We start from the raw sequence: 25,476 nt of genomic DNA, 5'->3' as shown, positions 1-25,476 counted from the left end.
TACTTAATATATTTTTTTCACACTTATTTATTTTACTATTTCAATATGTATTTATTGTTAATGTTTTGTCGTAAAATTGTTGGTAGTTGTGAAAAAAAAGTAAATAGTTGGAAGAGTTGCAGAGTTTCATTAATTAGGCTATTTTCTCTTGAATCATATGGTCTATCCAATAGAAACTCATGGACAATATGGACACAGATATGAACAATTAATACTGTATATTATTTTTTTTATTCAAGTATAAATTACCAAAGTTACCATAGATTGCCATAGATTTTCAGTTAATTACCCAAATTACTGTAAATTCCAGTAACTTTGGCAAATTACAGGTAGCTTTGCAACCACAGTTGTGGTACCTATGGCTATTTTCAATCATCAGGAAAACAAACAACCAAAAGCTCTTTGAGTGGCAACATTTTGCGATCGATCATAGAATGATTTCACTCTGCTCCCTGAGGTTTCTTGAAGGTTACAATAACAAACACTTCAGACCAGCCGAATTAGAACACAAAACACTTGTCTGGGGCTTCATGACCTTTAGGTTACAAAGGCTGTTCCAGAGGGTTCCAACATGCTGCTCTACATAGGAAACAGAATGCATTATGCTAATCAATAACTGTCCTCTGAAGAGGAGGGGAAAATGCACTGATAGGATTTCAGATGATCTTCTCCGTAATACCAGAATATGTTACAGCGGAAACATCTGGTTCTCTCTGCCTAACGTAATGCCAAAATTAGTTCCACTACAGGATTTTCTTGATCAGTTCAGTTTGAATATAGTATTAATTAAATGAACTTACACAATTTCACCTCCAGTCAACATACAGTACATAGGTCAATGTAAGTAAATAGGTAGAAACACAAATAGGTAGGGTGTGTAAACCCTGCTGAGTCAGCATTATTGAGCAATATTGCAATGGAGAAATACTGCCTTTGTGCGAATGGTTGCTGTGGAGAAACACTTGCTTGCACATCAGTTTCTCAAACTTTGAAGTTCCCACTGAAACACCATAGTATAAAGGCAATGGGGTATTGCGATGGGTAATTACTATTTAATGTACATCAGTGAGGAATTACACAGCGGCCTACTCACAGAGCCCTTGATTCTGCCACATGAATGGTCAAGCCTGCAGCTAGAGGAGCTTGGATGCGTAATTCATCGAGCTAAAAGCAAAGTGATGGGGCAAAAGTCCACTTGAGTAAACATGGCCAGTTGCTTGAGGCTGTTAGCTTGCGTAGCCTAATTCATAAAGGTAGAGTTACCATTTTAGTACATTATTTTTATTTGTTTTAGCTCACACAAAATAGTCCTTCTGTGTTCATATAATCAGGACAAAATAACAATGTACTTTTGCATTCTAATTCAGTCAGGTGATTTTTGTCTTTCTTGGAACTTCTTGTCCAATTTTAGGAAGTCTAGATTACCGTAAAGATCGAGTAAATTGATTTGAGTGATCAGAGCTCTTTAATTTTGATGAGGGCCTGAGCCTGCTAGCCTTCTGAAATTAAGTAATTACTACTGCATTACTCTTCCAATTTCCATACAATTAGGAAACAATACTTTTTGACCTCAGAACTGCATCTTCAAACCCATCAAAAGACAAGCCAAACATGTTCAATTTACCTGCTGTGCTTCCTGTTCCATGTAAAACCTTTGTATGCAATTTCCTATTAACATGGGAACAATTTCCGCCTCAACTATGTTTCTCTAGGCGACACTCATTACAAGCCCTCATAATGATGTATGAAGTGAAAATGTAATATGATCACAGTGTATAACCCATGATATGAATTATCTGTAGCAAAGCTCTGAGCTCGGCAGGTGGGTTGTTGCTGCAGGTGTTGAGTGGGTGGCATGTGGCGCATGCTTCCCTCCATGACGCTCCCGACTGAAAGGCTGCCACTGATATTCCAGCAAGGGTGGGGAATGAGAGGGATCCGAGCCATGGGGAAGCTAGTCTGATATCAGTGTCTGTAAAGACACACGGATTCTTCTGGGACTGGTACAGTCCTAACAGGATAGTAAACAAAGAAGAGATTGGAGTCTGGGTCAACAAGTTCAGTCAAGTTGCTATGTCATTTTAAACACGTAGCCTAATAAGATACTGTTTTCAATAGTTTGTTATATTTGGGGGAATGTGTGTGAGGAAGGTTACAACCGAAATTATTGGAGCTCCCCTGCTGGCTATGCATCTCTACACTTTTTCCTGATGTGTGGACTTGTCCACTACCCACATGGTGGTCCTCTGAAGCTCAGTTGGAAGAGCATGGTGCATGCAACTTTAAAATGGAGATAGCCTCAATGGCGTACTTTACATATTTCTTGATATATTAGGTGTTCGGTAGTGACACTTCTTAAAAATACATTAAGATTTACCAATTTGCTCACAAATGTTCTCCTAAATATTTGCAGACATGCTGGAGAGGGGTGCAATCCCATACCTGGTGATATTTTGTAGGGGTGTGGCTTAAGGCACATTCATTCTATAGTCTTTTAATGTGTGTGTTTCAAAAGGTGGGACAGCATTTTTTTTGAGAAAGATGTTTAAAAATAAACAAAACTACTAATTAGATCAGTATCTTTCAATGTTTAGAACAACTTCTATTTAAATAATAGTGCTTCATTTTCAAACACCTCTCAATAGAAACAGGTGTATAAACAATGACTTTGTACTATATTAATTGAACAATATGTTTGTTATTGCCTTGGCTTGAATTAGAACATATCATGATGTAAATAAATGTCCTAAGTTTTGAGACTTAACTGTTTTCTAAAAAACGTTTTTTGGGGGTAGGACTGCAAATTGCACCACTTTAATAGAATCACCCATACACGGGGAATACTGAGTCAGTGTGTCACACGATGCAATAAAGAGTAGGCTGTATGAAAGATATCGTCATATTGATACATTCCTTTATGAATGTATAGACCTAGTCATACTTTATGAACATAATCATATGACATACCTCATACAGCACAGTCTGTACAATATGTCCCATGCAACACCATAGTAATAATAATAATAATAAAATGGGAAGAATAAAACACCTTAGAAAACAGAGTTCATGTAAACAACAACTCTCTGAAAAGTAACTACTCCAGTTATCAGTTTTTATATACTGTACTTCCTTTCAGGAAAATACTTTCCAGCCTCCATTTCTCCTCAACAGGAAGCCCTGTTAAGTCCATTGGAGGAAAATTACAAAGATAACAGTTAGTGCTTGCTGATGCAGAGAAAAAGATGCCTGGAAGCCTCTGATGTAGCATTAGATTATGGACCTCACAGGCCTTTGAGTTCTTTGATATGATCATTTCTGCTCTGCTTGTTATGTTATAATGAATGCTCCCTTCCTCCAAAATCTCCGCTGGCACATTATTTGTCTGAGCCTCAATGCATGCAATGCAAACAGTCCAGTAAGCCTACGAATTAGCATGTTTTATTAGTCTTATTAAAACATTTCAAAGTAAGTTTGATTTCTGTCAGGGAGTAACAAAATGGATTGTGAGGGAGTTTAAACTCCAAGTCCAATTAGTGACCCTTTTCACTGCATACATCCAGCCTCTCTCTCTCTCTTCAGCTCCACACAAATTAGTCCCCCTCGGGGACAAGGCGGCAATGGTGTTTGAATCAGATTCAATAGTGGTTATATTTGGACTATGGCTAAAGAGGGAGCAAGGAGGAATAACACAGCAGTGTGACATGGCCTACTTAACATCTGATTGGGTGCAAAGCTTACATGGGTACACGACCAACACTAGTAGCCACTCTGCATCTCAAAACTCTCTGGATGTGTCATGTGGGACATTTCCACCAAATATTCAAATATGAACGTTAGATTGCATTGAAATGAAATAGAAAATAATACCCAGGATGATTGGTTGTCAGCAGATTACTGCAACAAGCATCTAACGTCAAAGCAAACATGTATTTTCATTTCAATTTTCTTTTGAATTGCAGCAAAGACAAATAGTCTTGTGAATGCGTCAATTTGCCATCATATACTGTAGCAGCAGTACTGTATAGCTTTACTGATAAGCAAACAATCGGGACAAAAGCAGGGGTTAGGGCAATCTCCTGATTGCGAGTGAAAGACATGTCAAAGCAGGGCTAAACTTTTTTCTAGGGACTGTTGTTTGTTCCAATACGAATCAATACAGAACAGAGTCATTAGGTGAAGGACTGCTGGCACTCCTTGACTTTTTCCACATTTTGTTGTGTTACAGCCTGAATTTTGAGATTTTTTGTCACTGGCCTACACACAATACCTCAATGTCAAAGTGTAATTATGTTTTTCGAAATGTTTACAAATGTAATTTAAAAAGAAAAGCTGAAATGTCTTCAGTCAATAAGTATTCAACCCCTTTGTTATGACAAGCCTAAATAAGTTCAGGAGTAAAAATGTGCTTAGCAAGTCACATAATAAGTTGCAATAATAGTGTTTAACATGATTTTTGAATGACTACCTCATCTCTTTACCTTACACATACAATTATCTGTAAGGTCCCTCAGTCGAGCAGTGAATTTCAAACACAGATTAAACCATAAAAACCAGGGAGGTTTTCCAATGGCTCGCAAAGAAGGGCACCTATTGGTAGATGGGTAAACATTTAAAAAAGCAGACATTGAATATCCCTTTGAGCATGGTGAAGTTATTAATTACATTATCAACACACCCAGTCACTACAAAGATACAGGCGTCCTTCCTAACTCAATTGCCGGTGAGGAAGGAAACCACTCAGGGATTTCCCCATGAAGCTAATGTTGACTTTAAAACAGTTACAGTTTAATGGCTGTGATAGCAGAACAATACTAACCTAATTGACAGAGTGAAAAGAAGGAAGCCTGTACAGAATAAAAATATTCCAAAACATGCATCCTGTTTGCAACAAGGCACTAAAGTAATACTGCAAAAAATGTGGCAAAGCAATTCAGTTTTTGTCAAAGTGTTATGTTTGGGGCAAATCCAATACATTTACATTTACATTTACATTTACGTCATTTAGCAGACGCTCTTATCCAGAGCGACTTACAAATAGGTTCATTCACCTTATAGCCAGTGGGATCACCACTTTACAATGTTTTTTTGGGGGGGTTGGGGTTTGGGTTGGGGTAAGGGGGGGGTAGAAGGATTACTTTATCCTATCCCAGGTATTCCTTAAAGAGGTGGGGTTTCAAATGTCTCCGGAAGGTGGTGAGTCACTCCGCTGTCCTGGCGTCGTGAGGGAGCTTGTTCCACCATTGGGGTGCCAGAGCAGCGAACAGTTTTGACTGGGCTGAGCGGGAACTATGCTTCCGCAGAGGTAGGGGAGCCAGCAGGCCAGAGGTGGATGAACGCAATGCCCTCGTTTGGGTGTAGGGACTGATCAGAGCCTGAAGGTACGGAGGTGCCGTTCCCCTCACAGCTCCGTAGGCAAGCACCATGGTCTTGTAGCAGATGCGAGCTTCAACTGGAAGCCAGTGGAGTGTGCGGAGGAGCAGGGTGACGTGAGAGAACTTGGGAAGGTTGAACACCAGACGGGCTGCGGCATTCTGGATGAGTTGTAGGGGTTTAATGGCACAGGCAGGGAGCCCAGCCAACAGCGAGTTGCAGTAATCCAGACGGGAGATGACAAGTGCCTGGATTAGGACCTGTGCCGCTTCCTGTGTAAGGCAGGGTCGTACTCTCCGAATGTTGTAGAGCATGAACCTACAGGATCGGGTCACCGCCTTGATGTTAGCGGAGAACGACAGGGTGTTGTCCAGGGTCACGCCAAGGCTCTTCGCACTCTGGGAGGAGGACACAACGGAGTTGTCAACCGTGATGGCGAGATCATGGAACAGGCAGTCCTTCCCCGGGAGGAAGAGCAGCTCCGTCTTGCCAAGGTTCAGCTTGAGGTGGTGATCCGTCATCCATACTGATATGTCTGCCAGACATGCAGAGATGCGATTCGCCACCTGGTTATCAGAAGGGGGAAAGGAGAAGATTAGTTGTGTGTCGTCAGCGAAGCAATGATAGGAGAGGCCATGTGAGGATATGACAGAGCCAAGTGACTTGGTGTATAGGGAGAATAGGAGAGGGCCTAGAACTGAGCCCTGGGGGACACCATTGGTGAGAGCACGTGGTGCGGAGACAGCTTCTCGCCACGCCACTTGGTAGGAGCGACCGGTCAGGTAGGACGCAATCCAAGAGTGAGCCGCGCCGGAGATGCCCAGCTCGGAGAGGGTGGAGAGGAGGATCTGATGGTTCACAGTATCAAAGGCAGCAGACAGGTCTAGAAGGACAAGAGCAGAGGAGAGAGAGTTAGCTTTAGCAGTGCGGAGAGCCTCCGTGACACAGAGAAGAGCAGTCTCAGTTGAATGACCAGTCTTGAAACCTGACTGGTTTGGATCAAGAAGGTCATTCTGAGAGAGATAGCAAGAGAGTTGGCTAAAGACGGCACGCTCAATAGTTTTGGAGAGAAAAGAAGGAAGGGATACTGGTCTGTAGTTGTTGACATCAGAGGGATCGAGTGTTGGTTTTTTGAGAAGGGGTGCAACTCTCGCTCTCTTGAAGACGGAAGGGACATAGCCAGCGGTCAAGGATGAGTTGATCAGCGAGGTGAGGTAAGGGAGAAGGTCACCGGAGATGGTCTGGAGAAGAGAGGAGGGGATAGGGTCAAGCGGGCAGGTTGTTGGGCGGCCTGCCATCACAAGTCGCAATATTTTATCTGGAGAGAGAGGGGAGAAAGAAGTCAAAGCATAGGGTAGGGCAGTGTGAGCAAGACCAGCAGTGTCATTTGACTTAACAAACGAGGATCGGATGTCGTCAACCTTCTTTTCAAAATGGTTGACGAAGTCATCCACAGAGAGGGAGGAGGGGGGGGGGAGGATTCAGCAGGGAGGAGAATGTGGCAAAGAGCTTCCTAGGGTTAGAGGCAGATGCTTGGAATTTAGAGTGGTAGAAAGTGGCCTTAGCAGCAGAAACAGATGAAGAAAATGTAGAGAGGAGGGAGTGAAAAGATGCCAGGTCCGCAGGGAGTCTAGTTTTCTTCCATTTCTGCTCAGTTGCCCGGAGCTCTGTTCTGTGAGCTCGCAATGAGTCATCAAGCCACGGAGCGGAGGACCGAGCCGGCCGGGAGGATAGGGGACATAGAGAGTCAAAGGATGCAGAAAGGGAGGAGAGGAGGGTTGAGGAGGCAGAATCAGGAGATTGGAGGGAGAAGGATTGAGCAGAGGGAAGAGATGATAGGATGGAAGAGGAGAGAGTAGCGGGAGAGAGAGAGCGAAGGTTGCGACGGCGCATTACCATCTGTGTAGGGGCAGAGTGAGTAGTGTTGGAAGAGAGCGAGAGAGAAAAGGATACAAAGTAGTGGTCGGAGACAATACAACACATTACTGACTACAACTCTCCATATTTTCAAGCATAGTGGTGGCTGCATCATGTTATTATGGGTATGCTTGTTATCGTTAAGGACTTGGGAGTTTTCAAGATAAAAAAGAATCGGAATGGAGGCAAAATCCTAGAGGAAAACCTGGTTCAGTGTCACGCCCTGACTCAGGGGACTCTGATATGTTGAGTCAGGGTGTGTATATTCTTTGTTATCTATATTCTATGTTGTAGGTCTATTATGTGTAGATCTATGTTGGCCGGTGTGGTTCCCAATCAGAGGCAGCTGTAGCTCGTTGTCTCTGATTGGGAACCATACTTAGGCAGCCTATTGGCACTAGTGGGTTGTGGGATCTTGTTCCGTGTGAGGTTTGTTGTGTGTACCTTAGGACGTCACGTGTCGTTGGTTTATTGTTTTGTCGTTGTGTTTATTCATTAAATAAACATGTTTGCATATCACGCTGCGCCTTGGTCCGTCCCGTCCTTCCACGAACGTGACATTCAGTCTGTTTTCCACCAGACACTGGGAGATGAATTCACCTTTCAGCAGGACAATAACCTAAAACACAAGGCCAAATCTACACTGGAGTTGCTTACCAAGAAGACAGTGAATATTTCTGAGTGGCCGAGTTACAGTTTTGACTTCAATCTGCTTGAAAATCTATGGCAAGATTTGAAAATTGTTGCCTAGCAATGATCAACAACCAATTTGACAGAGCTTGAAGAATTTTGAAAAGAATAATAGGCAAATATTGTACAATCCAGGTGTGCAAAGCTCTTAGAGACATACCCAGAAAGACTCACAGCAGTAGTCGCTGCCAAAAGTGATTCTAACGTGTATATGACTATACACGTACAGTGAGGGAAAAAGTATTTGATCCCCTGCTGACTTTGTACGTTTGCCCACTGACAAAGACATGATCAGTCTATAATTTTAATGGTAGGTTTATTTGAACAGTGAGAGACAGAATAACAACAAAAAAATCCAGAAAAACACATGTCAAAAATGTTATAAATTGATTTGCATTTTAATGAGGGAAATAAGTATTTGACCCCTCTGCAAAACATGACTTAGTACTTGGTGGCAAAACCCTTGCTGTCAATCACAGAGGTCAGACATTTCTTGTAGTTGGCCACCAGGTTTGCACACATCTCAGGAAGGATTTTGTCCCACTCCTCCTTGCAGATCTTCTCCAAGTCATTAAGGTTTTGAGGCTGACGTTTGGCAACTCAAACCTTCAGCTCCCTCCACAGATTTTCTATGGGATTAAGGTCTGGAGACTGGCTAGGCCACTCCAGGACCTTAATATGCTTCTTCTTGAGCCACTCCTTTGTTGCCTTGGCCGTGTGTTTTGGGTCATTGTCATGCTGGAATACCCATCCACGACCCATTTTCAATGCCCTGGCTGAGGGAAGGAGGTTCTCACCCAAGATTTGACGGTACATGGCCCCGTCCATCGTCCCTTTGATGCAGTGAAGTTGTCCTGTCCCCTTAGCAGAAAAACACCCCCAAAGCATAATGTTTCCACCTCCATGTTTGACGGTGGGGATGGTGTTCTTGGGGTCATAGGCAGCATTCCTCCTCCTCCAAACACGGCGAGTTGAGTTGATGCCAAAGAGCTCGATTCTGGTCTCATCTGACCACAACACTTTCGCCCAGTTCTCCTCTGAATCATTCAGATGTTCATTGGCAAACTTCAGACGGGCCTGTATATGTGCTTTCTTGAGCAGGGGGACCTTGCGGGCGCTGCAGGATTTCAGTCCTTCACGGCGTAGTGTGTTACCAATTGTTTTCTTGGTGACTATGGTCCCAGCTGCCTTGAGATCATTGGACAAGATCCTCCCGTGTAGTTCTGGGCTGATTCCTCACCATTCTCATGATCATTGTAACTCCACGAGGTGAGATCTTGCATGGAGCCCCAGGCCGAGGGAGATTGACAGTTATTTTGTATTTCTTCCATTTCCAACTGTTGTCACCTTCTCACCAAGCTGCTTGGCGATGGTCTTGTAGCCCATTCCAGCCTTGTGTAGGTCTACAATCTTGTCCCTGACATCCTTGGAGAGCTCTTTGGTCTTGGCCATGGTGGAGAGTTTGGAATCTGATTGATTGATTGCTTCTGTGGACAGGTGTCTTTTAAGCAGGTAACAAGCTGATATTATGAGCACTCCCTTTAAGAGTGTGCTCCTAATCTCAGCTCGTTACCTGTATAAAAGACACCTGGGAGCCAGAAATCTTTCTGATTGAGAGGGGGTCAAATACTTATTTCCCTCATTAAAATGCAAATCAATTTATAACATTTTTGACATGCGTTTTTCTGGATTTTGTTGTTGTTATTCTGTCTCTCACTGTTCAAATAAACCTACCATTAAAATTATAGACTGATCATGTCTTTGTCAGTGGGCAAACGTACAAAATCAGCAGGGGATCAAATACTTTTTTCCCTCACTGTATATACTATACATGTATTAACTCTAAAAACATGTTTTCACTTTGTCATTATGGGGCATTATGTGTAGATGGTTGAGATTTTTATTTTATTTAATCCACTTTAAATTTAGGCTGTAACACAACAAAATGTGGAATAATTCAAGAAGTATATATGCTTTCTGAAGGCACACAAAAGGATTGTTCTTGAATTGCGATGGCATCCCACTCCTCTTTCTATTCTGGTTAGAGCCTGTTTGCGCTGTTCTGTGAAGGGAGTAGTACACAGCGTTGTACGAGATCTTCAGTTTCTTGGCAATTTCTCACATAGAATAGCCTTCATTTCTCAGAACAAGAATAGACTGACGAGTTTCAGAAGAAATATCTTTTTTTCTGGCCATTTTGAGCCTGTAATCGAACCCACAATTGCTGATGCTTCAGATACTCAACTAGTCTCAAGAAGGCCAGTTTTATTGCTTCTTTAATCAATTTTCAGCCGTGCTAACATAATTGCAAAATGATTTTCTAATGATCAATTAGCCTTTTAAAATGATGAACTTGGATTAGCAAACACATCGTGCCATTGGAACATAGGACTGATGGTTGCTGATAATGGGCCTCTGTACGCCTATGTAGATATTCCATTAAAAAAACAGCCGTTTCCAGCTACAATAGCCATTTAAAACATGAACAATGTCTACACTGTATTTCTGATCAATTTGATGTTCTTTTAATGGACAAAAAAAATTGCTTTTCTATCGAAAACAAGGGACATTTTTAAGTGACCCAAAACTTTTGAACGGTAGTGTATATATATTTTTATTGATCTATACAATATATTAAATACTTTTGTTCAGTGGTGTAGTGGTGCATGGAGAAGTTGGTATTGTCACGGTTTCGGCCGAGGCTGCTCCTCCTCCTTGTTCGGGCAGGCTTCGGCGGTCGTCGTCCCCGGAGTACTAGCTGCCACCGTTGTATGTTTTCGATGTTTGCTTGGTTTTGTCTTATTGGTACACCTGTTTCCGTTTAGTGTTAATTATGTGTCCTATAAGTTCTCGTTGTTTTAGTCATGTGTTGTGTGTAATTGTTCACCGGTCAGCAGGTGCTGTGCTAGTTTCCTCCATTGTTTTGGAGAGAGTTTCCGCACTTGTGTGCGTGCTATTTTTGGTACTTTGTGTTTTTCACAGTGTGTGCGTAATTTCACTTGCCTCCGGGCCCTTTTTGAGGCCCGTTTGTTTTCGTGTATTTACTAAAGTCTGTTGGACGAAGCCTCTGTGTCCTGCGCCTGATTCCTGCACCACATCCACATTCAGCACTGACAGGTATACTCTAATTTTGTCAATTATTTTCCTACCGGCGCCCTGTGCGTCAAATTCTGTGAGAAACAGTGACATACATTTTGAATGACCTAAATGATAAATCCCATATTGATCTTTCACAGTCAGGCCAACCCAAGCTGTACTGTGCAGTACGTTAATAGTAGGCCTACTATTGAAACAGATCAACTGAGTCAGAAATTTACAGGTTTCAGATTTTCCCAAATATTTTCAGGTTTTCGTTCTCAAAGTAACACTTTTTTTGGGGGGGGGGGGGGGGAACAACACATTTGTATATTCGAAGTCCATAACAATGCTTAAACCACATCAGGAGACCACTTTTGAGGTCTGGTAAAATTCTGAGTATGGTGAAATTTTGATTTTTGAGAAAAGTTACCCTTTAATTCAAGTGTGCAGACACCTAGCATTATTGTGCCAAAAATGTGAAGAAATAATAGTTTATCAACATTTTAAGCTAAACATTCCGATCTGTTCCATCAGCCATATTACTTGATACAGCCTACAGTGCCTTGCGAAAGTATTCACCCCCCTTGGCATTTTTCCTATTTTGTTGCCTTACAACCTGGAATTAAAATGGATTTTTAGGGAATTAGTATCATTTGATTTACACAACATGCCTACCACTTTGAAGATACAAAATATTTTTTATTGTGAAACAAACAAGAAATAAGACAAAAAAACTGAACTTGAGCGTGCATAACTATTCAACCCCCCAGTCAATACTTTGTAGAGCCACCTTTTGCAGCAATTACAGCTGCAAGTCTTTTGGGGTATGTCTCCATAAGCTTGGCACATCTAGCCACTGGGATTTTTGCCCATTCTTCAAAGCAAAACTGCGCCAGCTCCTTCAGGTTGGATGGGTTCCGCTGGTGTACAGCAATCTTTAAGTCATACCACAGATTCTCAATTGGATTGAGGTCTGGGCTTTGACTAGGCCATTCCAAGACATTTCAATGTTTCCCCTTAAACCACTTGCAGTTGCTTTAGCAGTTGCTTAAACCACAGCAGTTGCTTTAGCAGTATGCTCAGGGTCATTGTCCTGCTGGAAGGTGAACCTCCGTCCCAGTCTCAAATCTCTGGAAGAATGAAACAGGTTTCCCTCAAGAATTTCCCTGTATTTAGCGCCATCCATCATTCCTTCAATTCTGACCAGTTTCCCAGTCCCTGCCAATGAAAAACATCCCCACAGCATGATGCTGCCACCACCATGCTTCACTGTGTGGATGGTGTTCTCGGGGTGATGAGAGGTGTTGGGTTTGCACCAAACATAACATTTTCCTTGATGGCCAAAAAGCTTTTAGTCTCATCTGACCAGAGTACCTTCTTCCATATGTTTGGGGAGTCTCCCACATGCCTTTTTGCTTATTTTTTTCTTTAAGCAATGGCTTTTTTTCTGGCCACTCTTCCGTAAAGCCCAGCTCTGTGGAGTGTACGGCTTAAAATGGTCCTATGGACAGATACTCCAATCTCCGCTGTGGAGCTTTGCAGCTCCTTCAGGGTTATCTTTGGTCTCTTTGTTGCCTCTCTAATTAATGCCCTCCTTGCCTGGTCCGTGAGTTTTGGTGGGCGGCCCTCTTTTGGCAGATTTGTTGTGGTGCCATATTCTTTCCATTTTTAAAAAATGGATTTAATGGTGCTCCGTGGGATGTACAAAGTTTCAGATATTTTTTTATAACCCAACCCTGATCTGTACTTCTCCACAACTTTGTCCCTGACCTGTTTGGAGAGCTCCTTGGTCTTCATGGTGCCGCTTGCTTGGTGGTGTTGCAGACTCAGGGGCCTTTCAGAACAGGTGTATATATACTGAGATCATGTGACACTTAGATTGCACACAGGCACAGACTTTATTTAACTAGTTATGTGACTTCTGAAGGTAATTGGTTGCACCAGATCTTATTTAGGGGTTTCATAGCAAAGGGGGTGAATACATATGCACGCACCACTTTTCCGTTATTTTTTATTTTTTTAGAATTTTTTTAAACAAGTTATTTTTAAAATTTCACTTCACCAATTTGGACTATTTTGTGTATGTCCATTACATGAAATCCAAATAAAAATCCATTTAAATTACAGGTTGTAATGCAACAAAATAGGAATAAGGCCAAGTTGGATGAATACTTTTACAAGGCACTGTATACCTCCACTACACTAATTTGATAGGTATCAGTGGGGATACGCAATGCCCACTGAAAAATAAGTGGGTATATGGCGTATACCTGCGTATAACTTCCACTACACCAATGCATTTAAAAAAAAAAAAATTTAGCGTTCAAAATAATGGGTGGTTATCTCTCAATCCCCGAAACATGTCACTCCAACTCTGCTGGGTCACTACTGGGACAAGCCAATTTGTTTGCCTTAAGTAGCCTACTTCAAACAATGCATAAACAAAGTTTTGCAGTATACATGACTTGAATTATGTTTTGTCATTGATAAACAGTTTAATATAAACAAAAACATGTATGATGTGTAACTATGTCATTTTAAGAGTTTTTCATGGTTGCAAACGCAAGGGACGCAAATGCCACCACAATTCAAAAACCAATAATGCTACACATACTGATATTCAAGAGCCGGATGCATGTTCTGAAGTGTGCAATATAAATGCAGTCTGATATTCTGGCCATGCAAAAAAATCTATAGGTGGTTTATTTTTCATTACAAGTGTTGGCAGGCTGTTATTTGTTTAGTTTATTTCAGTCTCTCTCCCGCTCTGTTGACATAATAAACGTCAATATCTGTAAGCACAAAGTTATTACAATGACTGAAAAAAGACATGTATTAGACATACACGGATCCTGCTTCTAATGCATTTCGCTCTGTATTCTGTAGCCTAATATTCCAAAACAATTTGAATGTTATTTTATTTATTATTTTTTATTTAATTATACGAGTCCAATACAGCCACGCGCAAAGGCACATGACAAACGCATGAGCCGATGAAGAATGTCCACCCTGACTGTGTAGGCAATCCGAGATCCATCCGAGATGTGTCTGACTGACTGAAGACATACCTCTATTCTAGAGCCGTTTTATATGACCACTTTCTATTATCTTGTATCGTTTTCATTTCTACATTTGTTTTATTTATGAGTGAGCATTAAGTTTGAACAAGACATCAAAACAAGATTGTTACTGTCATTCGGGTCCGAAAAACACGCCCACAATTGTTTTATGCTAACTGTACGCGCAGACCAAAGCGATTGGACAAGAAGAGCTGTCAATTGCGCATAGCTGCCATTCCTTCCGTTCTGAGTTTTTGCAGATGTGTTTCAGTATGGGCAGTTGAAACAGCAGGGCGCTGCTCAATAGTAACTTTTACAGAAGACTAAATTATTGATTTATCTGATATACATATGGGAAATGGATAGCTAATATTGTTGTACGGAAGCTAAGACTGTGCGCGACGTAAGCCGATTTTAGAATTGAATTCATTTCTTCTAGTTTCTTGAACGACAAGGAAAATGCCAATAGCAACTCTATTGCCTTTCACAGCTACCCCGAGTAGGAAGTCTGCCAGCCCGACGTCCTTCAGACTGACAGAGAAATTCATTTTGCTTTTAGTTTTTAGCGCTTTTATTACGCTTTGTTTCGGTGCTATTTTTTTCCTGCCGGATTCGTCGAAGCTGCTCAGCGGAGTTTTCTTCCACTCGTCCGCGGTAGAAACCAACACTCGAAAAGGTACGGATAGTGATTCAAATATCGCAGTTGGGACCGACGAGAAGATATTAGCCAAGATTAGAAAGGACCACGAAAAGGCTTTGGTTGAAGCCAAAGACACTCTCCAGAAACGACCGGACGAGATAAAGCAAGATATACAGAACGAGAAGGACAAAGTTTTGAAGGAAGATCTCGTTAAAGGTGGGAAAGATGACAATAACCTACCAGTCATTGAATATGTCCAGCCACCCGGAGCAACAGGGCACGAGCCCTCCGATCCGGAAACCAAGGAGAGACGAGAAAAAATTAAAGAGGTGAGTGATCTTTTTATTTTATTTGTATCTACTATAATGAGTATGGCTGCTTTAGGTTTGTGTGATTAGTTTCGCTTCCAATACGGTGTTTGCTGTACTGTGTAGCCTAATCGGCAAGTGCCTCGTACATGACACACTGTACTACAGTTAGGCCTATACGACACACTATTGAACTTTGAACTAATTAACTTACTTTGTATCCAGATCTAGCTTCTGTAGAAATCTGTCCTGTATTTACATACACTCAATCACATACTCTTCATTCTCACCAGATTGAGAGTACATCCTGTAGACCAGAGATGGGCAACTTTGATGGGGTGGGGGCCACAAAATATCTGAACTCATTGAGGGGCTGCAGTGGCTCATGGGTCTGCATACTTACATCCATACACACACATGCAGGCCTTTTGGGGGCCCTCAGCGAAGTTTTGTTGACAGTGGAAAAATAATAATGAAGTTTTAGTTAATTTCCTGCAATTCTACACATTTTGCCATAGGGTGGAGAGAAATGTTTGCAGTTTTTAATATGTGACCGACCGCCTCAATTCGGTCTTATGTAGCAAACTTTGAAATAGTGCTTTTTACATTGGATAAAAGTAGAGACTCAGCTACAAAATGGTATATCATACACTGCAGTTGAGGAACAATGGGAAAGTAATTCTGCTTTGAAAGTTGATAAACCTGTAATCCCACTTTTGAGAAAATGGCCCTTGAATGTTTTGGTACAGCTACTGGAGAGCTCTTCTTTGTCTACACCTATTCAGCATCATTCACACCCTCTTAAGCCTTAGCCCCACCCATCTCTTTAAGGATTCACGTGTGAGGCCATGTGCTAAACAGAGTGAGTAGTGTAGTAAACAACCAAAGATTTCAAGACTAAAAGTAGTGAAAGTAGTAGCCTACAATAAGGGAAAACTCCAGGTAAAAATACACTTTATCTAGTCCTTGGCCTATATCCTAATCTGACTTTGGTGCAGGTCATGTTATTCTTCACATTACCGTCTCTGGTAAACACACACTATATCAAATAAAATCAAAGTTTAGTTGTCACATGCACAGAATACAGAAGGTGTAAACGGTACAGTGAAATGGTTACATGTGTAGTTTGTAAGTCGCTCTGGATAAGAGCGTCTGCTAAATGACGTAAATGTAAATGTAAATGTAGTAGCAATATCAAAAATAGAAAGTGTACAGAGACAAATATTTCATAATTATTAGATGATGCTTACCCAGACACTAGGGGTGTGCCGAGTAGTCAAACAAAACGAGTATTGTAACGGATATGGGACATTTTCTGGATACGATTATGAGCAGAGTATTTTTTGTAATTATCTGTAATTTTCGGGTGCCAGCAAGCATGTTTCTCATGTGTCAGTCAGAGTTTCTAAACCGTACTGTACTGTCTTTGCGTTAGTCATGTGCGTGGTCTAAATAACTCAACTGGCTAGTTTGCCTGTCTGTAAAGAGAAGGGCGGGCTGTACGTTGATCCTGCTGCTCTGATTGGATAGAGTGAAGCTGTATTTCTCTGTATACACCTGGGTCATGTAATAATCTGGCGAAGTGGAGCCTTTTGTTTAGACATGTAGCTAGCTAGCTAAACAATTAACCATAATCCCAACACATACTACTAGCAATACAAACTGATTGTCATAGCTAGCCACCATGCATTAAATGCTGTAGTATGAATCTGCAGGTAGCTAAAGCTAACCAACTAGGTTCAATGTTAACTAGCTAGCTAACATTAGGCTATAACTAGCAATGCAAATGGCTTTCTGAGGTGTAAATAATATTAGCTACTACACAGATCATACACGTAACATTAGCTAGCGAGCCAGCAAGCTAACGCTCGCTAGCTAGCTAAAGGGACGCTTGAACTTACAATGAACACAACTTTCTGACAAAATTAGAAACATATAATATCTGAAAATGTAACTAGACTCATACCCGTATACATGGATGAATGCTTCACAGCAGACTAAACCCCTTTTAACTACGTTTTGTTTGTACAGCATGTTTGGCCCGCATTGTGTCAAGTCACTGACCATGTGCAGAAAGTAGTCCATCACAACGTTTTCCCACTGATCTTTGTCGATAGCTTCAGGGCAGCAATGTTGTTGAGAGCAGTAGTAACACTTTTGCAGTTCTCCATGGCTAATGTTATATCTTTAAAAAAGCTGCGTTAGCAACGATTATCTACACATACTGAGCAGCTCACGTTATAGACAGAAGCATGCTACGTGGCAGACCAATCCGAACTCATCTCTCGGCATGTCCAGCCCATCCATTATCTCAGCCAATCATGGCTAACAGGAAGATTCCTGTATTTTTCTGCTGCTAAACCAACTAGGCTCGTCATTTAACAAATGTATTTGTATTTACAGATGGGATACAAGTTTGTTACTAAGGCACATGAAAGTTCACCTGTTACAGAAGGCATTTCTGCCAAAACACAAATTTTGATATTTTTTAGTTAAAATGCCTCTTCTGTGAAGTAGTGACATATGCCTAGCTTCCTGAAACGGGTCACATTTGAGTGAGCGTGACTTAACCACTAAGAATAGCAGGAACACCTCAAGGGTTAATGGGTGTTTAGTTATGAATCTAAAATACATTCAACTCACCACTTGCTTGGCTGGTTTGTCACTTGTCATTTGCATGTCATTTGTCTAGTCTGGCGGCATTTCGTTTTGCTTCTCCTCATGTCAACTATCAGCTTACTGTGATACAGCTCCTCTGCTGACAAAATACGCAACTTGATGGGATCAAATTATTCAGAAGGCATAAGGTGATTTAGAGGAAATTGCGGTGGTGGCAGATTCTTTAGCAGTCAATCAAAATTTGCCATGTTTATGAGTGCAAAGCTGCCTGTGAGAGTGCTCGGCTCAGGTCCCAGCATTGGGCTTAGAAACGCATAATGTTTCTCCTCATGAGAGTCATAGTCCGTGTGTGTCTGTGTGTTAGGGGGAGGGATGTGCTGGTTTAGGCCTACTATGAAAACATTGCACAACCAAATAACCAGCAGTGATGCTTTGTCTAGTTTGTTTTAGACAAGGTTAGTCAACCACCTGCCTGTCCCCCTTTCATCACTGTGAATTATCGTACAAATTAGAAAACAATAACAGTCTCGGCCATCTTTCTGTGTCTGTGTATCTCAGAGACAGTAGATAGATAAGCAATCTCTGTTTATATCCCCAGTCTTTACTGTAGTTCAATAGTAGCCTACACACATCCCATCCATCAAACCTCCACAGGTACAGGATAGAAACAAAACATTGCCATAGGAGCAAAAGCCTGACTTTGACAAAGACCCTTACTGGGTGAATCGTTTATGCTAATCTTTGCCATTGCAACTGTGGGATAATTACAGCACAGTTCACAGCATCACACACAGCATCCTCTTATTGCTGATTCTCATGTCACCCTCTTCCTGTGTGTGTGCTGCCTGAGGTTTCCTCAGTCTACTGGGCAGGTCAACATGGGTTGGGGCTAGTAAGCATTTGGAAATTAGATGCAAATTAGTGCCTGGGCTGCAGCTCTGTAGGGCTGACCAGTTTATCAGTATTCACTCGGTATCTTGAAGGGCAATCGGTTAATAACCCTGTCAGGCTTTCGCCCACCCCCCCACCCCAGCCTTCGCATTCCCACACCACCACTGCATGCGGAGAGGAGAGGGCCAGCTGACTCAGCAGCCAGGGATTAGAAGCTGTGGGTTTGTCAAAGGTCTCGAGTCGCCTTGGCTGTCTAGAAAGGAAGGATGAGGCAGTCCTCTCTCTTTCACCATCCTCTCTGTTTCACTGTCCCCTAAGATCCAGTTGAATTATTTTTGCTCACTCAAACAGTGGATTGTTTTTTGTCACCATGGACGACACGACAGTTAGCGAAATCGCATTCCCCTTCCTGACCTACCTCTGGAACATTCTGATAAGCCCAGTAGCCTCTCTTCCTCACTTTTACTTTCATAACTTCCCCACTAGGTTGTATACTGTCAACAGCTTTTTAATCCAAAACTACCTGGCCTCACTGTATATAATTGTAAGTTATTGTTAGATTCTGTACTCCTAGCCGTTCTTTTGTTCATTTACCTCTTACAAAGGATGCCAGGAAGATGCGGTTGAAACTGATCTGTATTACCCTCCATTATCTGTAGACGGCTATAGAATTACCGACGTGGAGGCCCCCCAGGTGCTCAGTCTAATTGTGTAATGGCTTTAATAATGGTCCCTTTCAGCCAGCCAATCCCGTTGCGTCTCACAGGGGGCCACAGTGCTGTTTATGCCTGTAGATAAAGTCTGTTGTACACTGGTGGAGCCTGAAACCTCTTCACAGGAGGATACTATGTAGGTGGCCATTACCTTTGAGTATCGCAGTGGTATGCTAGTGTCATTTTAGGTAAATGTAAGCTATAGAAGAATGTAGACTATGTCCTCTGACTAGTCAATATACGAAGGCTAGGCTATAAGGTTGTAGTTATTTTGTTTCATAATATTTTAAAGTTAGGCTACCTGATCATCTTCTTGTCATCCTATATCTTAGCCCCAGGAACAAGCCTTCCTAGAGCTAGGATAGAGTCAAAAGCCAGTATTGGCAGCTATGATTCTTTTTAGGTTTTATGGGGCCCACAGGCACTGCATGTACTCTGAAGTCAGGATTATGAGCAGGAGACTGCGTCACTCAGGGTAATCATATACTGTGTGCACACATCTCCCTCTCTATGTGTCTTTGCGCGTGCGTGTGTTTGCGTGCACACAGGCCTTAGGAGGCCCTGTTGCTCTTTCCTCAAGCTGACCACCAGTCCAGTAGCCCAGTGATCCCATGCAACTGAGAACTGAGTGGTTGAAGGACTGATTGATAAGGAGGTCAGGACTGGTGGGCCACTGAGGCTTCACTACACACTACTACGCCTCTGAGGCCCAGAGCTTTAACACACTACTACCAAAGACAGTACAGTATGAAGACAGGCAGAAACTGCTTCTCCAATAGAAATCCCTGATCACAACTACTTAAGACATTGGCTCAAATCTAGGTTGTGCCTTTTAGATTTCGAGAAATTTAACAACTAATGAAGAATTTTCTCATTGACTTCTCAAACCCCAAACCCCAGCCTGGTCTGCTTGGCCTGTTTCGCAAGCGTTCCCAGAAGTCTCGCGATGTTGTTCCTCTGGATTTAGAAACTCTGTGCTGCTACGCCTCCGAGCCCCAGAGCTCCAGCCCAGGGGAAGCTCCAAGCCACCAGCCCCCACCACCTGACTGACACTAATGATGACTCTGGCCTGTAAAGCAGAACAGAGACCTAATCCAATTGATCAGCACCAAGGGAGAGACAAACAGTCCCAGTGGGGAAGTGTTGGCGACCACTTTCTGTGGGGCCCTGCCTTTGAATGGGCTCCGTGTGAGGCATCCTGACCTTCAGTCTTAATTGCTGTGTGAAAGGGAAATTGATGTCTCCTAGCTAGCACATTTCTGGAGTTAAAGGTTCTTTGTACAGTAGCTTTTATTTACTGAATGTCAATAAAGACCTTCTGTGACATTGACTCGGTGCCCTTTTGAAAATAATTTTGATTTATACAGATGCAGTCTTGATATTTTATTTAACATTTTTTGACAGGGAGTCATGCTGAGACCAGTGTCTCTTTTACAGATGAGCCCTGTATACACATCAATACACAACAACATAGGCCTACACTATACACATCAATATTCACATCAATACACAGAAAGCAAATCACAACCATAGAAAACAAACCAATTTTTCAGGAAAAAGGCCCTCAATCAGCCTTTTGGATTGCCCGAGGGGAACCAATTTATACAATTTTACAGAGCCTTGGTGATTATTCCACAAGCAAGGTGCAAAAAAACAACAGAAAGCAGATTTACCTAACTCAGTGGAGATCGAAGGGATCACCAGAGTTAGCCATCCCTGAGACCTGGTCTGGTATCTTGTACTTCTGTAAATTAACAATAAATGTACGGCGGAAGTTTATGCAGGAGGGATATCAGGCACGGCTTAATTTCTTCCCTGCTATAGGCCTTATTGAGTGATACCATTGGCTCCACTTGAGTGCTGTGATGTTTAGTTGGTGTTAGAGCCAATATAAACCTTCTATTCTAGGTCATTGGTAGTCCGAAGAGCATAACACTTGCTTTATTACCATTCCCTTTAATGTAATGTATACTGTGCCGGGAGATAGATTTCCTCATATTGCTTCAAGTGAACCATAATTTATGGGCCCAATGACCAGTTAGTATTAATGACTTTTCTAATTTCCCCCTCAGAGGAGGGCTCCACTCTGTTTCCTCCACACCTAGAGAGGCAGGACTAAGGATCAGTGATGGGATTCAGCTCCAATGAATCTTCTAGTGTCCCGTCCTGTTCTGCCTCCTTCCTTCCACATACAGCTGCCTTCCTGCCTACCTGTGTGATTAGGATTCTGTGAGATTGTCTTTGCATCACTACAATTCATCAACAGAATCATGTCTGTTTAAAGTCTGCTTTAGATGACTCTAGACTATAAGAAATTGCTTTATATTTCATTATTAAGGCATTAAATTGCATAGGACAACAATCCTCTTAATTCAACCCCTCTAGTGTTCATTGTTGTAGCTGGCAGACTGGTACTCAGATTCTCAATCACACAGATCATTTGTTTTCAATCTGCGTTCTATGTTTTATGTTTCACAAAAAGTTATTGCATTACTGAAAAGATTGATGGAGTACAAGACCCGCAGGTTATTCCAGGGATGCGACACCATTCTTCCACAATAAATTCCATAATTTGGTGTTTTGTTAATCGTGGTGGAAAATGCTGCCTCAGACGCTCTAGAATCTCCCATAAGTGTTCAATTGGGTTGATCTGGTGACTGACACACACACACACACACACACCCTTTAAAACCCCTATGCTACTTTGAGACCCCTCTTTCAAAGTCACTGAGATCTCTTCTTCCAGCCGTGGTAGACAAAATAATGGGCAACTGGACATTTTTATACATGATGGGATGTTAATTGCTTCATTAACTCAGGAACCACACCTGTGTGGAAGCACCTGCTTTCACTATACGTTGTATTCCTCATTTACGCAAGTGTTTCATTTATTTAGGCAGTTACCTGTATCACACTTCCCATGCATGCATGAGGGCAGGCCAAGACTGACTGACTGCTGTATGTCTGCATGAAGAGGGGGGATTGCCTCCAGACAGACCGGCTGAAAAAGTGCACCCTTCTCTAGCAGCACCACTCATTCATTATAGATGGCTGAACTTTTCTTTTTAGACACCATCCCACTCACCATAAAATTTGCAGCACTTGAAGGGCAATTCATTTTTACGTTACATTTTAGTCATTTAGTAGACGCTCTAATCCAGAGCGACTTACAATTAGTGCATTCATCTTAAGATAGCTAGGTGAGACAACAACACATCAATCGTATTATGTACATTTTCCCTCAACAAAGTATTTACAGTGTCTTCAGAAAGTATTCACACCCCTTGACCTTTTTCCACATTTTGTTGTGTTACAGCCTGAATTTTAAATAGATTACATTGAGATTGATTGTCACTGGCCTACACACAATACCCCATACAATACCCTCACCTGTCACATTGCTTTACATTATGAAGCTTAATTAGTTCCCCAGAATAGTTGAGCCAGTCACGTTTTTGTTTGTAAATAGCACAACAGGAGAAAGCGGGAGCAGGTGAGTTTTCCTTCATAGTTTTCCTTCACAGAAAATAGCTTCATTTTCATCAGATGACAACAGAAGTGCAACGCTATTTGGCTGGCAGCCACACAAGTAAATGAGCTTACAATGAAAAAGCAAGGTATTTTTTGCAAAAACGATGCATGGCCATCATATTTCTAATGTTTAGGCCTATCATAGAAAGAATGTAGCCTAATGTTTTGCTTGATGTTAATCTTGCATTTTACTGAGAAAAATAGGCTGGCTACACCGATAAAAGTATCTGAGTTTAGAAGTGCAAATGAAGCACAAAATTTGTCTGATGCCGAACAGAAATTACAATAAGAAGCATTTTAGATCTGCGTTTACAAAACGCAGCAAGATATTTATTTTGTGTTTTATCTTTTTTTCCTGCGTGAAATACGTACAATTCTGCATTAACACGACCCCTAAGTTTAACTTGCTATCTAAGTAAGTGGCTGAATTAATAAGGTTACCGGGCATCATATTGCGTTAGCTTTCTGCCGTGTTTGAGAAGTCAAAGCCCTTTGGATTAGTTATTTGTACAGCTGCCACTGCTATCTTGATTTCCTTGTGTTTTTTTCTCCTCCCTTTCTCTGAGCAGAGCAGGCATGCTGCTGGAAAGCCAGTACTGTTCTTCCTTCAAACAAGCATACGTCAACTTTGTTCATTTGCATAATGTCTCTCGTTCACATCTGCTTGTAAATGTCCAAACTCACCCAAAATTACTCTTCTCTATATATGTATAACTTTCAGGGCCTAAAACTTAAAAAAAATTGTATACCAGCCACTGTGGCATACCACCCACTCCGATTTGTTTACCTGCCAAAATATGTTTCTCATCATAATTACACCAAAAAATTAAATACAAAATGATGAGCATGCTTAGTAATGTTTTTAAAACAAGAAATGTATTACTAGTGAGAAGTGATGTGGTATATATTGCTTTATTTAATACTCTGTGACCTGAGTCTTTTAACCAATTTCTTTTTTATCTGATATTTATCTGCCCCTTTAAGGTTACCTTGGTAACAGGGCAACTCCAGTCATCATGTGTGCCTTTTTAGAATCTCGCTAGTAGAGGCCGACAATGTCTCTTTTTGCTAGCAGTGGAAGCAAACTCAAACATTGAAAATAATCCTAGCTTGTGGAAAAAACAATGTAAATAGCCAAGAAACACGAGGACAAAGTCTCACTTTAGTAGACTTTCGATTAAACTTTTATGCCTGTGCGCATTGCTTCTAAAAATGAGTCTTTCAGCACTTCACTCAGTGCTCACAGACCCCCATACTGGCAGTGTTGCTGCGCGAGGTCAGATAGCTATAACTTCAGGATTCAGATTTCTTTATGCATTATCAGATATGAAACAAAGCGGCAGAAATACTTTGAAAACAGCTACTGCAGCATTTATTTTGCTATAAATCTCAACTTGCACTTGTGCCTATACTTGACTTGACTATTTATGAAATGCTCGCACTGTAGAGCCCTGATTGTGACCACCATCCAAAGTGGCTGGTGAATTAGACATTCTTACCCGCCAATGCCAAAATGTACTCGCATTTGGCGGGAGGCAGGTGTTCATTTTAGGCCCTGATAACTTTATGAGCTAGATTGCCTGTCTTTGCAATTCATTTATTTTCCCTTGCGCCCCTTAGCATATTTAGCTAGAAGCCTCCATGGAAATTCGCTATTTCTTGTGCTAATTTTGTTAGCATTCTGGTAATAGACGCACAATGGATACGGATGGATGTTGTAGAGCATGAACCTGCAGGAGCGAGTCACTGCTTTGATGTTTACAGAGAACGACAGGGTGTTGTCCAGGGTCACGCCAAGGTACATTGCACTCAGGTAGGGGGCACTGTGGAGTTGTCAACCGTGATGGAGAGGTCTTGGAGCGGGCAGGCCTTTCCCGGGAGGAAGAGCAGCTTCGTTTTGTCGAGGTTGAGCTTGAGGTGGTGGGCCGACATCCAAGCTGAGGCACGCAGAGATGCCAGGCACGCAGAGATGCGTTTTGCCACTTCGGTGTCAATTCCACCACTTTTCAACCTCATTTTCATTATCGCCAGCACAATACCAGTGTCTACAGTACCAGTCAAAAGTCTGGACACACCTACTAATTCAAGGGGTTTTCTTTATTTTTACTATTGTTTACATTGTAGAATAATAGTGAAGACATCAAAACTATTAAATAACACATATGAAATCATGTAGTAACCATAAAAGTGTTAAACAAATCAAAATATATTTTATATTTGAGATTCTTCAAATAGCCACCCTTTGCCTTGATGACATCTTTGCACACTCTTGGCATTCTCTCAACCAGCTTCACCTGGAATGCTTTTCCAACAGTTGTGAAGGAGTTCCCACATATGCTGAGCACTTGTTGGCTGCTTTTCCTTCATTCTGCCGTCCGACTCATCCCAAACCATCTCAATTGGGTTGAGGTCGGGGGATTGTGCAGGCCAGGTCATCTGATGCAGCACTCCATCACTCTCCTTCTTTGTCAAATAGCCCTTACACAGCCTGCAGGTGTGTTGGGTCATTGTCCTGTTGAAAAACAAATTATAGTTATTATAAGCCCAAACCAGATGGGATGGCGTATCACTGCAGAATGTTGTGGTAGCCATGATGGTTAAGTGTGCCTTGAATTCTAAATTAATCACAGACAGTGTCACCAGCAAAGCACCCCCACACC

The 25,476-nt window shown here is 41.8% G+C and overlaps 1 protein-coding gene and 1 long non-coding RNA gene across 3 annotated transcripts in view; one reads left to right on the top strand and one right to left on the bottom strand.

The window, feature by feature from the left end:
• Positions 1–212: 212 nt before the first annotated feature.
• Positions 213–18,015, bottom strand: LOC311107004. 2 transcript variants are annotated; one of them, XR_014610374.1, is made up of 3 exons: positions 17,706–18,015; positions 7,732–7,906; positions 213–2,011 (listed from the first exon to the last, which is right to left on the bottom strand). It is a non-coding gene; the product is annotated as an uncharacterized lncRNA (long non-coding RNA). The 2 variants fall into 2 exon arrangements; XR_014610375.1 differs by lacking the exon at positions 213–2,011 and adding an exon at positions 6,359–6,611.
• LOC311107003 (mannosyl-oligosaccharide 1,2-alpha-mannosidase IA-like) overlaps positions 13,661–25,476 on the top strand; it is a 189,230-nt gene continuing 177,414 nt past the window's right edge. Inside the window, exon 1 of the mRNA XM_084149450.1 lies at positions 13,661–15,083. Coding sequence (XP_084005576.1) covers positions 14,574–15,083 — 510 coding nt within the window. The 5' untranslated portion in view covers positions 13,661–14,573. The remainder of the gene's footprint in view (positions 15,084–25,476) is intronic.

This window comes from Coregonus lavaretus (genome assembly GCF_964263955.1).
Source record: "Coregonus lavaretus genome assembly, chromosome: 31".
In the NCBI taxonomy this organism is placed as follows: Eukaryota; Metazoa; Chordata; class Actinopteri; order Salmoniformes; family Salmonidae; genus Coregonus; species Coregonus lavaretus.
Note: the sequence above shows the minus strand (reverse complement) of the source record. Positions and strands in the feature narration are given on the sequence as shown.